Genomic DNA, 16,074 nt, shown 5'->3' on the forward strand with positions numbered 1-16,074 from the left:
GGTTATTTACATCAATAAATAAATATTTACCCCTTTTTAAGCATCTCCAGTCCTTGCAAACAGGTTTCCAATTTAGAAAAATCAATTAAAATCTGATATTAGAATGCACCAGCCCACGGTGATGTTCCCGGAGATGTCACTCAGCCTCCATTCCAAGCCCCACATCAGCATTCCAAAAGCTCTGCTGCTGAAAGAGCAGAAAGTTTCACCTTTTAATTTTTCATAGCGGATTAATTTTTAATTTTCAGACATCAGAGAGAGGGGGAAGTTCCCCAGGAGCCTCTCCCGCTTCAAAGCGCGCTCCAGGCAACCGCTGGATCGAGTGTCAATTTATCACACCAGAGGCTCCCATCCAGATTTTTCCAGATTTTTTCTTTTTTTTTTTTGTTCAGACAAAAGTATTAATGCTGGTGAAGTTTTCTAAAAGCTGGGAACAGGCTGGACAGCAGCAAAGCCTCTCTTGCAGCCCCCTCAGCTGCCGCTGGAGGAGCAGAAGGGCCCTGGCTGCTCCGTGCGGGTATTTCACTGCCCCGAGCCGGGGCTGCAGCCAGGGAACCCAGCAATGGCTCGTGCGTGGGAACACAGCCAGGGCAAAGGCAGCAGGACAAACGGCCCCAGCGCACACCGAGAGCAGGAGGGCACGGCTCCGGGTGTGCCCTGGGCTTCCACGGGCCATCACTGCCCTTGAAGGAGAAGGCAGCGAGCAGGGAGCTCCCCCTTTGCCTCTCCCCAGCCGTGGGGCTGGGGGGCAGCAGCAGCCCCCGGCTTGGGAATTCTCCAGTGCTCCGGGACCTTCGGTGCTGGCTGGGTGGAGGCTCCTGTGCCCAGACCCACCCTGAGGTGCCAGGTGTTAAACGCGACTCTGCTTCCCTCCCTCCCTCCCCGTGCTGCCGGAGCATCCCGGCCTTGTCACAACACATCCTCCACTTAGAGCTTGGAAGTGTCTCCCTCCTGGCTCCCAGCTACTGATTTTCCAAGGCTCTGCTCTGCCCTGCAGCTGAAGGAGAGGAGAGGAGAGGCTTCCGCAGGCACTGCCTCTGCCCAGTCCCTCCCTGGATCCCACCTGGCACTGCCCCCCCTGCCTGCAGGGAACAGAGGCTGAACACATCCACACAACTCCCGTGGGGCTTGCGTTTGGACGCTGAGCAGGCAGTTCCCGACCTGCTCCGGAGCATGCCATGGCACAGGGGCTTCCTCTGCAGCCAACGGCGGCCGTGTCCCGAAAGCAGTGGACAGCCCAGATTCCAGCCCAGAGACAGTGCAGCACAGCCCTTTACTCACGGCAGTTAACTCCTGTGGCGGAACTCACCCCTGCTCAGGAGCCAGCCCGGCACAGCTGGGGTGCTCACCTGCACGGGGGAGAGCTGCCGAGGGACTGGGGACACGGCAGGGAACCAGGAGCCCTAATACCCTCCCAACCCAAACCACTGCAGGACTCGGCTCGCATTCCAAAGGGAATGGGAGAGGCTTGTTTAAGAGAGGCCGATTCCTGATGACTGGGCCAAGAACCATCAGCAGGAGACCACCGACACCCACGCAAACCGACGCGTTTCAGTCCAGCTTTATTCCACAAGCATATTTACACCAGGAATGTCAATCCACAGAGGGCAGGGAGCGCATTTGTGGAGAAGCAGACACTGGAACCATCACACGGTGACTTCATCACCCCCCGGACACCTCCACACGAGCAGGGACAAGGCCAAACAGCGTCAAGGACACGGAAAGCTCACAGCGGAACAGCGGGATCGGGAACAGCCCCTGGCACAGACCAACCTCCCAGCAGCTTGTGCTCACCGCTCCTCAGGGCCTGAGCCTCCTGCTCTGGAGCCCAATTGGAACAGCACATAGATATGTGGCTTCTGGGCTGCAAACCCCACCTGGGCACTGCACAGACAACCCACAGCACAGTAAAACACATTGATTTTCTCTTTCGGAGCCATGTGGAAAATGAATTCCCTCAGATTTGGGCTCCAAGTACCATTTTTAGCTTAGCAGGTAGCGGCAGCCTCAGGTCCGAGCTCTGCAGCCAAGGAAAAGCTGCACAAACAGAGATATTGAAATAAAAGGATTTGAGAGATTTTTTTCTCCTTCCCATGAGCAGAAACCAGAAAATTTCACACAAAATATTCCACAAAACCAGATATGTAAGAAGGAAACACAGTCACAGCGAGTGTCACACAGGAATATTCCTACTGAAGGAAATATTTCAGTACATCCAGTCAATAATTCATTTTTTCCATAATTTTGATAATTTTTCCATTCAAAATGGCCCCCTTTGTCCTTTATTTAAATAAATACTTGCACTGGTGGCAAAAACCACCTTTCTATATAAATACTGCTTTTTTCCAAGTCTGCCATTTAACAGGATTTTTAAATTATTTATTTACACGTGGACTATCATTTTTCCTTCCGGCCTGGGCACAGCAGCACTTCCAATCCCCTCAGAAAGGAGCCTTCACCCCTTGGGATCAGCACACAGGCCACAGCCCCCAAATTCCAGCCCCCATTCCCAGGCAGGTACCTGGCTCCAGGGGCAGCACCCACCAGCATTCCAGGGTCACCGGGAGCACGTCCATGTAAACACGAGCCTTTGCGGTAAACACTGAGATTCTGGGAGGCTCCGAAGGGAGAAGGGCTCGGGTGACATCCAGCGCGGAGGGGCCGGGCTCAGCCGGCCTCGGGAGGAGCTGCTCCTGATCCTGCTCTGCCGGAGCAGAGGCCCCCGGGCCCTCTTCCTCCTGGATGCACGGAAAAGCTGTCAGAGCCACCAGCCGGCCAGCAAAGACGGGGGGTGAGCCCCTCAGACCCCGGCAGGATTCCCTCAGATCCCGGCAGGATTCCCTCAGATCCCACTGAGCCCCTCAGACCCCGCTGAGCCCCTCAGATCCCAGCAGGATTCCCTCAGACCCCGACTGAGCCCCTCAGACCCCGGCAGGATTCCCTCAGACCCCGGCAGGATTCCCTCAGCTCCCAGCTGAGCCCCTCAGACCCCACTGAGCCCCTCAGACCCTGCCTGAGCCCCTCAGACCCCGGCTGAGCCCCTCAGACCCCGCTGAGCCCCTCAGATCCCAGCAGGATTCCCTCAGACCCTGGCTGAGCCCCTCAGACCCTGGCAGGATTCCCTCAGACCCCGGCTGAGCCCCTCAGACCCCACTGAGCCCCTCAGACCCCACTGAGCCCCTCAGACCCTGGCAGGATTCCCTCAGATCCCGGCAGGATTCCCTCAGCTCCCAGCTGAGCCCCTCAGACCCCACTGAGCCCCTCAGACCCCACTGAGCCCCTCAGACCCTGGCAGGATTCCCTCAGACCCCGGCAGGATTCCCTCATACCCCACTGAGCCCCTCAGACCCTGGCAGGATTCCCTCAGACCCTGCCTGAGCCCCTCAGACCCCATTGAGCCCCTCAGACCCTGCCTGAGCCCCTCAGACCCCGGCTGAGCCCCTCAGAGCCCACTGAGCCCCTCAGATCCCAGCAGGATTCCCTCAGACCCTGCCTGAGCCCCTCAGACCCCATTGAGCCCCTCAGACCCTGCCTGAGCCCCTCAGACCCCGGCTGAGCCCCTCAGAGCCCACTGAGCCCCTCAGATCCCAGCTGAGGCCCTCAGACCCTGGCAGGATTCCCTCAGACCCCGGCAGGATTCCCTCAGATCCCGGCTGAGCCCCTCAGACCCTGGCTGAGCCCCTCAGACCCCACTGAGCCCCTCAGACCCCACTGAGCCCCTCAGAGCCCACTGAGCTCCTCAGACCCTGGCAGGATTCCCTCAGATCCCGGCTGAGCCCCTCAGACCCTGGCAGGATTACCTCAGCTCCCAGCTGAGCCCCTCAGACCCCACTGAGCCCCTCAGACTCCACTGAGCCCCTCAGAGCCCAGCAGGATTCCCTCAGACCCCGGCTGAGCCCCTCAGACCCTGGCTGAGCCCCTCAGACCCCACTGAGCCCCTCAGACCCCACTGGACCCTCCCGGGTTGCCCCCGGGCGATGCCCGGCGCGGTTCCGGTGCGGTTCCGGCGCCCGGCTCACCTAGACCATGAAGCGGTGCTCCTTGCCGTCGTGGGCCATGAGGATGATGTTGCGGTTGGAGGTCCAGATGAGCCGGGCCAGCCGGAGCGCGTTGTGGGAGCCGGGCGACGCCGGCTGCACCGGCGGCACCTGGTAGGTCTTGACGCAGCGCAGCTGGGGCGCGGAGTTGAGCATGCCGATGCTTCCCAGGAGAGAGGTGTTCATCTGCGGGGACAGCCCGGCTCAGCGGCTCCCGGAGGTCAGAGCTCCCGCACCCCGGACGCCGCCGGCAGCGGGGCTCGGGCGCCGCGGGTGCCGCCCAGCAAGAGGCCGCACTGCAGATCAGGGATGGTTTGGGTGGGAAGGGACCTCGGAGCTCACCCAGTCCCGCCCACCCACCCCCGCGAGGTTCTCCAAGCCCTGCCTAACCTGGCCTTGGACACCTCCAGGGATCTGCTGGGTTCCACTCTTGGGAAAACAGGCTGGGCACTGCTGGTGCCAGCTCCAAACTCTGAACACTGAGACTCCCCAGGCCAGCCCCTCGGGACATCGCTCTCCTTCCCCCCACAGACACACGGCAAGCCTGGGATTTGTCCCCAGGAACCCTGGCAAACCCCGGGCTGTTTCAGTGCTGCTGCCGTGTCCTGAGCCCTGAGCAGTCCCTTGTCCCAGGCACCCTTCTGCCGGCTCTCCCCGGCAGCGGAGCGGTGTCAGGGGTGTAAATCACGGCACCCGGGCCCGGCAGCGTGCGAGCCCCGCTGACATTTTCACAATTTAAATCATCTTGAGTAATAACCCTTTTAGGATGACTAATGTTCCTGATTTTCCTGCATTAATAATCGTGCCAAACAGGACACGGAAGGGAAAAATCACCAGCGCGCGAGGTCACACTTGAGAACTACACGGAGGACACTTAACCCCGCACGCTGGGATGGGAGGGATTGCAAGGATCAGCTCATTCCACACCCCACCATGGGCAGGGTCACCTTCCACTGTCCAGGCTGCTCCAAGCCCCGTCCCGCCGTGCCTCCCCCTGCGCTGGGATCCTCCCGCGCTGGAGCCACTCAGTGTGTGCAATGCGGGGACGGAAGCCCAGGGGAGCTTGCCGCTGGCGTGGCACGGAGCAGGGCAGGGGCGCGTCCTCACCTGCCAGAAGCACAGGTGGCTGTCCGCGTTGGAGTACGTGGCCAGGTACCGGCCGTCAGGGGCGAACGCCACGGCAGTGATGGGCCCTTTGTGGCCATGGATGGTCTGGGAACGGCACAGAACAGCGATGTGGGACACCCAGGAGCTGGCAGCCCCAAAACAAGAGCCCCCCCGGAAATGGCTCCCCAGCGAGCTCCTCTCCCGCAGCAGCACCCCCAGAAAGGATCGCAAACCCAGGTCTGTATTAAATCCAAGATGCCACCCGATCTTCTCCTGGAACATCCCACTCCCTACTGGATCAGCGCTGGCAAAACCCCATTAGCAGGGCTCCTGTGCCCATCCCCGCGTTATTAAAAGCCCTGCTCAGTGTGTGCACCTGGAATGAGCCTGATATATTAAGAACCCATTAAGGTATGAATTTATTCCTGGTGGAAAAGGTGAGTGAGCCCCAAATCTCTCTCTTTAATGGGATCCCCACAGTTAATTAGCTGATCCCACGTTTAGCCCCATCCCAGTCTTCAGCACTTAACAAGCATGGAATACTTGTCAATAAAATATGTTTAGGTGAGACAAAGGTAGAAATCAATAGAAGCAGCACACTTGTTGCTCTTTTTACTCCTGGAATACGTTCCAAGAAGTACAAATCCTTCAGGGAATCCGGCTGCTTTGTTATTTAAAGGAAGTGCTTCTCTAATTGATGCTAATCCTTTCCAGCCAGGATTTTTGTGGTCTTAGCTTGTGTTTTCCAGGAGGAAGTGAAGCAAAGATCACCGCTGCTGTTCCAAATACTGCAAGCTACCCCGTGCAGCTGCTCAGCTGTGTGAACACACAGTGGAAACTGGGAAAATCCGTGTGACACCAGTTTGGAAATGTCCTCATCCTGTCCCACAAGGACGGTGGGACTGAATGCAGCTGCTCTGTGCTCCTGGGAGCCTCCTGGCCCGGTGCACCTGCCCCCTGCACCACAGCACACACTCCAGCCATTCCAGCAACCCAGTTCCAAGTGCAGTGCTTGGGAAAGTCTCCACTGAGCTGCAGTGTTCCACGAAGGGTGATGGAAAAACCCACCCACACCGGATCGATTTTAGGTTAATAAATGCAGGGAAATGCACCTTTTAAATTGGAAATGCCCTCCTGGAGACACCCGCTAATACCCGATCCCCTGTGCTAGCTGGCATTTATCATTCCGAATGCCAGGGGTTCCTTCCATAAAGGGGCAAGCCCTGCTGGGCTGGAAAGCAGCAGCGGCCCTGCAGTGCCCAGCTGGGAACCCCCCAGGCAGTGCCAGGGAAGCGCCAGCTCCGAGCTCTGCACAGGACACGAGGCACCCCGGGACGGCACGGGACACCGAGCAGGAGGTGACTGGAACCCTTCCCGGATGAGCCTGGAGCCACGGAGGAGAGCCACGGACAAGGCAGAGGAGCAGTGTTCCCTCCCAGAAGAAATCCCAGTTTTGGAAGCAATGGAATGGAAAGCTCTATTAGCCCACACCAGCTTCAGCACCTTTGATCGCTTGATTTCACAAATAAATAAACTGAAGAGAATCCCCTCCTCTGTCATTTCTGTGTTTAGAAAAGGCCTCTGGCCTATGCATTTGAGGTTACACGCAGGAATCCCCTCTTCTCTGAAATTCTGGGATGTGCTTTCCAGTGGCCAGGTTTCCCTGGGAATGCAGGAGTGGACTGCAGGACAAACACCTTTAAAGTGCTGTTTTCAAGAACAGCATCTTTTACTCTGAAATTAATTAAGCCAAGCCACGATTCATTCCAAATGGAATATTAAATCCTTTTCTGCCTTCCACATAAATCAAACTTCGCCAAGGCATCCAGGACTGAAATAAAATCAGCCCTGCACAATCCAATTAATGCTTGGATTGCTGGGATTTTAATTCTGGAAGGACCCGGGACCAAACATTATTGATTCCAGCCCACGCTTAAAAGTAGTTTTTGCTTTGAAATAAACCCTAAATAACTTATGTTTCTCTTTAATCTTCCGGTGCAAATGACCCAGGTTTTAGGTACAAAAATTACATGTATTTCTGAAATGCAGCTCTAAATATTTATGATGAATCCCAAGATTTAATCAATAGAAATGGAATATTTCAGAGTCCCTCCTTATAGACCCAAACATGGTCGTAAAGGAAAAGAAGATAATTAAAGATCCTGTACTGAGGAATTAATTGGGGGACTTTGGGCCAGACTCTGGTACTCAGCAAGAATTCACCTGGGAAAATATGAGTATTTTCCCATCACCCCAAAATCAACTATCAGGTATCCTAAAATCCAGTTACCTGCAACCTCTCCAGTCTGATTTTAGTGTTTGATATCAAACAGCATTTATAGCATCAGTATTTTCCTGTGTTCCCGCACCTTTAAGTGCAGGATTTTTAGCTGTGTGTTAATAATTCGGAATCTTATGCAAAATATTAATAAGTTGGTTGGAATTTAATATTATTTGAGTGCTTAACTGGGCAAACGGAGCTTGTGCTCAGCGATACCTTAATCCTGTTGCCTAATCCTTTGACTATTGTTATGCATTAATTACAGTTGCAATTATTATCCAAGGGGTTTCTTTTGGGATAAAAATTGCCATCGGCGCTCGATCCCGCGTGCTTGGCTCGGGCCGTGGCCGTGGGGTTTCAGGCTGGGCAAACAAAGGGCACATTTCCAGGTGGAGCCGCTGCTCTGGAACTGTTTTCCAATTCCCTGTGAAGCATCAATTATCTTTATCAAATCCCAGATCTCATCTCAGCCCCTGATCAAGATGGAGCCCCGCCGGAGCAGGACTGCAGTGAGGCCGGGGCCAGGGAAGAGCTGGGAGGGAAGGAAGGGATCAATAGTCATCATGGGATTGCTGCAGCTCAGGGGGTGCTGGGCAAGGTGCACATGGAAGCTCCACCGTCTTTTTGGGAAGCTGCTCGAGTTTAACCTTTGCCTCACCCAGAGCCGGGGCCGTGCTCAAGGCACGGCGCACACGGGAGCGCTCCGAAGGCCGCGGGAATGGCCGCGGAGCCGTCCCACCGAACGGCCCCGGGGATGGAGCTCAGAACCAGCACTGCCCTGGGCTCCCGGCAGGCTCAGCCCCGGTGGCACTGGGGCCAGGATCTGGCTATTTCATGGCAGGAGCTCCCTGCGCTCCAGGATAAAAGCAGGATGAGGTAAAACACTAGGATAAGCTCATACACGAGCGCCGTGGGGCACGCGGCTCCTCCCCAGCTGTGCCAGGCTCACATCTCCCGGGCGGGTGCTGCTCCACACATCACCCACCTGGGCAACCCTGGCACGGAGCCCCGACCTCCCGCCCACCCAGCCAGGAATTCCACGCATCTCAGGAGTTCAAAGAGCCTGCCCACAAAGCCACTGCTGCTCCAGCTGGGAAAGCACGCCACGGATTCCACAGCAAATGTTACAGCTCGTTATTTCCAAAATGATAACGGAGTTTAGCTAGCTCGTGGGGAATTCTCAACTTCAGAATGGAATTCCTGAAATCTCTGTGGGGGAATGGGTGAGTGGGAATATGGAGGGGGAATATGGAGCGGGAATGAGTGAGGGGAAATAGGGAGGAGGAATATGGAGCGGGAATGTGTGAGGGGAATATGGAGGAGCAATGACTGAGGGGGAATATGGAGGAGGAATATGGAGCAGGAACGTGTAGGGGGGAATATATGAGAGGGAATGAGTGAGGGGGTGTTGTAGGGGGAATCTGGAGGGGGAATATGTGAGGAGGAATACGGAGGAGCAATGACTGAGGGGGAATCTGGAGGAGGAATATGGTGCAGGAACGTGTGAGGGAGAATATGGAGCAGGAATGAGTGAGGGGGAATATGGAAGGGGAATATGGAGCAGGAATGAGTGAAGGGGAATATGTGAGAGAGAATATGTGAGAGAGAATATGTGAGAGGGAATATGTGAGGGGGAATATATGAGGGGGAATATGTGAGAGGGAATATGTGAGGGGGAACATGGAGGGGGAATACGGAAAGCTGGTGGTGCTGTGAGGGACAGAAGCTGAGTGCAGGGCAGGGATGCCCCTTGGCATGGGGGACAAGCCTCTCTCCCAGCTGGCTCCTGGAGGGAAAAGCCCTCGCTGAGGACGAGCTGGCTCCCAGAGGCACGGAGCTCGCAGGCAGTTTATCAGGAGCGTCATGGAGACGGGTGAGAAAGCCGGAGCCATGGGCAGGAGCGGCCCCGGGTCAATAGCTCTGCTGTGGGAATAATCAGCAGCCAGCCCCGGGCTCTCTGGGAGCTGCCAGCAGCTGCAGGACAAATCAATAGCGGCATGGGAAGGGCACTGCCCGGCTCCAGCAACCCACGGAGCCAGCCGCGCCCTGCGCCACGTCGGGACAGCAGCAACACCCAGAGAGGGTTCATAAAGCCATTTCGAGGAGCAGGAGGAGAGAGAACCTGCTTCTGATACGGAGTTACGGAAAAATACATCCAATCTTTGCATTTGGAACAGTCACAATACAATCTACTAACACAGTACATTTTACTGAGGGGAAACCCCACCCTAGATAAATGCTGATTTATTTTGTTAAAAAAGGGGGATTTTTGATATCCATCATCCTATTGATCATTCCAAGTAATTTCTCAGTCAGTTCCTACAACCACCTTTCTTAAAAAATTTAAATTACCTGGAAGGGGAAAAACAAACCCAAAATGCTTTCCAGGATCCCAAAATTCCTCACAGGAAAGGAAATTAAAAACCTGAGCTTTTCTCCAATGACACAACTTTTTCAGCTGCACCATCCTCAAGTTATTCCATGTTTTTGAGCAGCCAGAAGACTCTGCAGTTGTGAGAAATTACGCGTGAAATCGGACTTGGAGGCAGGAATCTATATCCAATAGACGGTGCTGCCCCATAGTAATTTACCTGGAAAATTTCTGTATCTCCTGAAAAACAATTAAACCTGAGAAGGACCTGTCCTAATCATCCTGGGAGCCCCTTTGGTCACCCCCAGCTCTGCTTTCCAAGGTTAATGTGGAAGATCATTAAGAAAAGCAAGGAACTGTGAGTATTCCCCAGCACAGAGTAAATAATTCCGAATTTCTGGGGCAAGAACCCCCAGACTGAGGTTTCCCTTACGAGTGGCAGGGACGGAGGCAGCAGGACTCGCTATCTGCGAGCCCCTCACTAAGCTGCCGGTCCCCGGGCTGTGGGCTGTCCGCAGTGCCCAGCGGCCGTGCGCCCCCACTGCCCCCAGGTGTGCTGCAGCCACGCCCAGCCCCTCCTCACCTGGCACTTGCCCGTGCGGATGTCGTAGAGCGCCACCGAGCCGTGGCGCGCTCCCACCGCGATGCGGTGGCTGCGCTCGTAGTAGCTCACCATGTAGAACCTGGGGGCAGCAACACGGGGAAACAAGGTGAGGCTGGCGGGGGAGACTCGCCTGGGACTCCACGGGGCAATTAACTAGGGCCGGAACTGAGAGCTGAGGTGAAGATCCGCTCGCTGCCGGTTTAACACCTGGCATTCCACGAGAACAGCTGGCGGCTGGTATGTTACCATGGCATCTGACCAGATTGGCCCATCACACTGATTTACTTGGGAATAGTCTGTGGGATAGCCACCAAGTCCCTGGACGGCCACGGTGTATCCTCCCTGTGCTGGAACACCTCAGCAAAGCTGGAAGTCAAATGGTTAAGTGCCCATCCAACACCCCGCGTGACCGAGGGCATTCATTCCCCGTGAAAGTCAGACAGAAAGGAAGGGAAGTGGAGGGAGAAATAAGCAAACTCATCAATTTTTGATGGGCATAAGGAAAAAGGAATAGGGAAATTCGCCATCACACACTTTCTACTCCAGTAACACCCTTGGGGTAAAGCCTGCAATAGTCCTGAACACCCAGCGTGACCATGTGGCATTTACTGGAATGCCAGCAGCTGCAAAATCCAAGGAATTTCAACACTTTGAAACCCCTGAGACACTAAATCCGAATTGCAAATTCAAATCCTTGGGGATATCACTGTGCCTTATCACAGGGAGAGCAGACCTGTGGAAGTGCCAGCTGCATTCCGAATCAGGTTGGAATTTTGCAGCTAAATTTTCCTCTGCCAAAATCTGCCAGAAATACCTGGAATCAGTCTCAAAAACCATACTGCTGAGCATATTTAGGGCTTCAAACAACCCATCTTTCCGACTTCTCTCCCGGTTCCTGGGGATTCCCAGTGCCATAGCAACTGCTCACACGCAGGTACGAGACACGTCCCGCACTGCAGGACGGCAGCTGGGAAGAAAAGCAGGATGAAACACGGGGAAAAGCCAATAAAGAATAAAAGAGAAGGAAGAAAATCCCCAGTGTTTGTGCAGGGAAAGCGGAAAGTGCAGCTCAGCTGCAGCTCTGCATGGGGCAGGGTGTATCCCTCCCCGAGGTGCTGGCTGTCCTTCCCCTCAGCCTGCTCTTCCCGCTCCCTTGATCCAAGGGTTTGGCACACGCGCACACGTTCCAGTACAGACTGAGGAACTGGATATCAAAGGGATTAACAATGGGATGCTGTACCGGTGCTTCCACCCGGAATGTCTCCGGAGACCTCCCCATTTGCTGCGACCTGGTGGCAATTTCCCTCGGGCTCCGCCACGCTGTCGCTGGGCGCTGGATCATTTTTACACTGGCTATAACCAGGAAATATGACCAGCAACTGCAGAGAACTTTAAAATACTGGATGGCTATAAATACACACAGGAATAGGGAGATTGGGCACTAATTCCCATTTATCCTTCCCTTTATGTTCTAAGGAAAGCCACTTAAAGCATCAGGAAGGAGGAAGATCATCTCCATCAGTATCCAGCCTGGCAACAGGATAACTGTTCTTTCCGTGAAACTATTCAGTATTTTAATAGGTTATTAAATTAAAATGCAATGGCCGACAGGTGATTATTAGAATTTATTGGTCGGACCAGTTTAAGAGGGTGACTGGGCTATTTAGCTACGTTTAAAGATACTGGAAATGCTCCCATTTTATAAATCACCTTTTACTCTTGGTTGTGTCACCTAAAAGACTGTTTCACTCTTAATGAGGAAATATATCCTGCTGGTGATCCCATCATTTACTTCACAGTATTCCCAGAGGAAGAGCTCACCTGCAGATGGCTGGAAAACATTCCTGAAGACCCTTTTTCTTAACTAAAGATCCTTCCAGGCAGTACATGATGATGTCCATCACCTTGGAAACAAAAATTACCATCAGTTGACAACCTGTGTTTTATGCTGTATAATTAAGGTTCCGAAGGTCATCCCATTCCAAGCCCTGCCATGGGCAGGGACACTTTCCAGCAGATCAGATTGTTCCAAGCTGTGTCCACCCTGGCCTTGACCTTCTTTTGCTTGGGATATTTTCCCCAAGAGCATGATCTATTTAATGCGATTTAAAGTTTAAGAAATTAACTCAAAATAAAGCAAATCCTCTGCACTCCCGAAGCCCACACGGAAAGGAACTCCTGGAGCGCGGTCAGCCTCATCCCTGGCCCCGAGCCCAGCGCAGAGGGCCTCACCTCCACCAGCAGGTCCACGACGTCGGAGGGCATCTTGTCGATGAGGATCTCGATGACGCGCAGGATCTCGCCCTTGGCGCGGGCCAGCGTGCTGGTGTGGATGTTCTGCTGCGACTGCGTGTTGGCCGCCAGCGCCGTGTGCCGGTGCACCTGCGGGAGCGGGGACACGGGCAGCAGCGCGACCCGGGAGCGCTCCCGGATCAGTGAGGCCGGCCTCGAACACAGCACCATCTCCACGGTCACTGCTAAGCCCGTCCCTGAGCTCAGCTCAGCCCAGCTCAGCTCAGCCCAGCTCAGCTCAGCTCAGCTCAGCTCAGCCCAGCTCAGCTCAGCTCAGCTCAGCTCAGCCCAGCTCAGCTCAGCCCAGCTCAGCTCAGCCCAGCTCAGCTCAGCCCAGCCCAGCTCAGCTCAGCCCAGCTCAGCTCAGCCCAGCTCAGCTCAGCTCAGCCCGTCTCAGCTCACCCCCGGACAGACCACACCCGGTGCACACCGGGCCCCCAGCACCGCCCGGTCCTGCCCACCCTGCGAACGCTCCAAAGCGCAGGAACGGCCTCCAGGGACGCCCCCGGCTGTCCCGGGACAGCGGGCCGCTCACCTCCTTGGCGATGGTGGTGATGAAGGCGGGCGGGCGGGCGGTGGCGATGAGGGACAGCGCGTGGCGAGCCGAGCGCGCCGAGTCGGCCGCCGGGCTCAGGGGCAGCCCCATTGTGATGCTAAACGGCGGCCGCACAAAGGCAGGGACAAAGGAGAGCAGCGTTAGAAATATAGAGTGAAAAGATTAGAACCAGCTTATAATGTCAGTTCAAGGTCACCGGGAGCACTCCGGCAGTTCCAATATAATGGACTCCCAACAAAGAGCAGTGATTAGGAGTCAGGGTGTTCCAGCATCAACCCCAAATCGAATAATTAACCATGAAGATTGAAAACAGTAAGTGCATCTGTCCAAAGTGGGCAAAAGGCCTTGTTAACAAATTATCTGTATGTGCTGAATACATATCACCCCAAGGAGGCCCAGGCGAGCCCAGAGCGTCTTCCCAAGGATTTATGGTTTGGTCTTTTACAGTATTTTAAACACGGCCTGAAAAATCCCCCGGCCAGAGTAATTCTCCTTAATTCAAGGCTTTTACTTGCCGTGACAAGATAAAAGCAAAAAGCAGTAAGGTGGTAAGTGCCCAGCAACTGCAAAAATAAAATTTCTACATGCCCTGCACATTAGCCAAAAATTCCCCTAGATGCAGAAACATGGACTCACAGGCTGGTTTGGGTTGGAAGGGCTTTAAGGGTCACCTATTCCACTCCATGCCACGGGCAGGGACACCTTCCACTCTCCCAGATTGCTCCAAGCCCTGTCCAACCCGGCCTTGAACACTTCCAGGGACAGGGCAGCCACATATTTTTGTAGATAACCTGTGGAAGGGGTTCCTCCTTCTCCCCTGTGCCCTCTGATTTTTTGGGAAGAGACTAGCAGGAGTTTATAATCCCAACCAGTTTATTTTCCTTTCCCATCTCTCTCCATCACTGTACAAATGAAAATGTGGAACTAAATAAAGTCTCTTCCACAAGGTGATGTCCCCACTGGCCTTTCCTTGGAAAACCACATTTAATGTCACTTCCAAGCTCCTGTCCAGGTGTTCCAAGAAAAAGCAATAAGCCAGGGAAGGAGTTATCCCAGCTAACTTTTGGAGGGGGTTGCCAAAGCCAGCAAACCCCGAGTGCCCCTCTGGCACTTTCGAAGGCTCCGTGGCATGCCAGCAGTGTTTTCCCTTACAGGATGCTTGGCAAAGTGTGTGTTTCCCTGGAAAGCAACAGGCCTTTAGTGAATGCCTTGGCCTGGGAGGATGTGACAGGGGAGAGCTCGGGGCCAGCCCTGCGAGGGGACATTCCAGCCAGGACAAAAGCAGCCAGACCATCCTACTGCACCTTCCACCAGGTCAGATTGCTCCAAGGCACGGATAGAAACGTTTGGATTGATCCTAAGGTCATCTGCTAATCTGGCTGTTTCAGAGCAGAACAGGGGGCCCAGAGAGGCTGTGGCTGCCCCGTCCCTGGAATTGTTCCAGGCCAGGCTGAACGGGACTCGGAGCAACCTGGGCAAGTAGAAGGTGTTCCTGACCGTGGCAGGGGGTGCAATGGGATGATCCTTAAAATACCCCACAGCCCAAATCATTCCATGAAAGTCTGTGAGAAACATAGCTTAACTCAGAAAGCAAAAATACAGCCAAAAATGATTCCTATCATCACCCAAGCCAAGGCATCAAAGCCTCAAAATGCTGGGAGAACACTCTTGATCCTCATAACTGAGCAGTTTCCCTTGGCACAGTCTAACCTTTGGGAAGCAGGACGAGCTGGGCAAGCTGAGGAGTTCCAAGCACCTGAGTTTTGCCTAACAGCTCGGATATTCCCTTGATTCAGCAGGGAAAAAAGAAACCCACTCGTTTTCCTGGTCAATAAATGTGATTTCTTCTTTTCTATCTAAAAGCAGAAGCTTGACATAAAAGCTCTTTAATAAAACCTCCGGGAGAGGCACCGGCAGCTGTGTGCCGTTATTGTGTCCACGGCAAATCCGGCACAAAGCGGGAGCTCAGCGGGGCTCCAGCAGGGTGAGATCCACACTTAACCCCTGCACACATTGTTGCTCCATTTCTTTCCATCTCCCTCCATCCTGGATCTGTCAGGAATGTAACAGGCCATTTTCAATCTAAATCTTGTTATGGATTAATAAGCAAACGCTTTCGCGCTTATTATGCAATTTATCATGAGGAAAATTGCGCCAGGCTCCTCAAGGCTCCACGCTGATCCCTTCATTTATTCCCTGCTCTTTGGAGGGAGAGCCAGACTAATCTTCCTGACAGCTAAGGGTGGAATCACACGAGCAAAAGGACTTGCTGAAGAACTGCGGTCACTTGGATCCTGGAAGTCGGGATTTACATAAAGCGGGGCTTAGGAGGGGCTTTGGGAAGGGACAAGGTGGTGGTGCCTCCTGTCACACTACAAGGAATAACTGGAATTCAGACAAAAAACAATGGTAATCCAATTTGTCCACATTTCTCCTGCTAACACAGGGCACGGATTCATTCTGTGTATGTTGAGGAAATTAAAACTTACATAAAATGGGCAAAAGCTACCTTAGAATAATGTCAGAATCCTCAACACTGATGGATGTGGAAACACATTTCTGGGATAAAACAGCCCTGGGCAGCTCCTTATTGCAGGTGCCATTTACATTCTGTGTTTGGCAACAAATATTTCCTGGAATCACGGAATGGTCCGGGTTGAAAGGAACCCTAAGGATGCCACGGGCAGGGGACACCATCCACTAGCCCAGGCTGCTCCACGCTTTGTGCAGCCTGGCCTGGGACACTTCAGGGATGGGGCAGCCGCAGCTCCTCTGGGAATTCCACTCCTCCCCACCCATCCCTTTCCGATATCCACCCACCCCTGC

General features: G+C 54.1%; 1 protein-coding gene across 2 annotated transcripts in view; it reads right to left on the reverse strand.

The window, feature by feature from the left end:
• Nucleotides 1–1,979: 1,979 nt before the first annotated feature.
• The window catches only part of LOC137467734 (WD repeat-containing protein 7-like), a 44,019-nt gene continuing 29,924 nt past the window's right edge, over nt 1,980–16,074 (reverse strand). For both annotated transcript variants that reach the window (XM_068179164.1, XM_068179163.1), the window contains 7 exons: nt 13,228–13,345; nt 12,633–12,782; nt 12,222–12,304; nt 10,380–10,479; nt 5,145–5,249; nt 4,020–4,223; nt 1,980–2,037 (listed from right to left, as the gene is read on the reverse strand). In XM_068179164.1, the coding sequence (XP_068035265.1) occupies nt 4,020–4,223; nt 5,145–5,249; nt 10,380–10,479; nt 12,222–12,304; nt 12,633–12,782; nt 13,228–13,345 (760 nt within the window). In that variant the 3' untranslated portion in view covers nt 1,980–2,037. The remainder of the gene's footprint in view (nt 2,038–4,019; nt 4,224–5,144; nt 5,250–10,379; nt 10,480–12,221; nt 12,305–12,632; nt 12,783–13,227; nt 13,346–16,074) is intronic.

The sequence above is a fragment of the Anomalospiza imberbis genome, unplaced genomic scaffold (genome assembly GCF_031753505.1).
Source record: "Anomalospiza imberbis isolate Cuckoo-Finch-1a 21T00152 unplaced genomic scaffold, ASM3175350v1 scaffold_77, whole genome shotgun sequence".
Classification (NCBI taxonomy): domain Eukaryota; kingdom Metazoa; phylum Chordata; class Aves; order Passeriformes; family Viduidae; genus Anomalospiza; species Anomalospiza imberbis.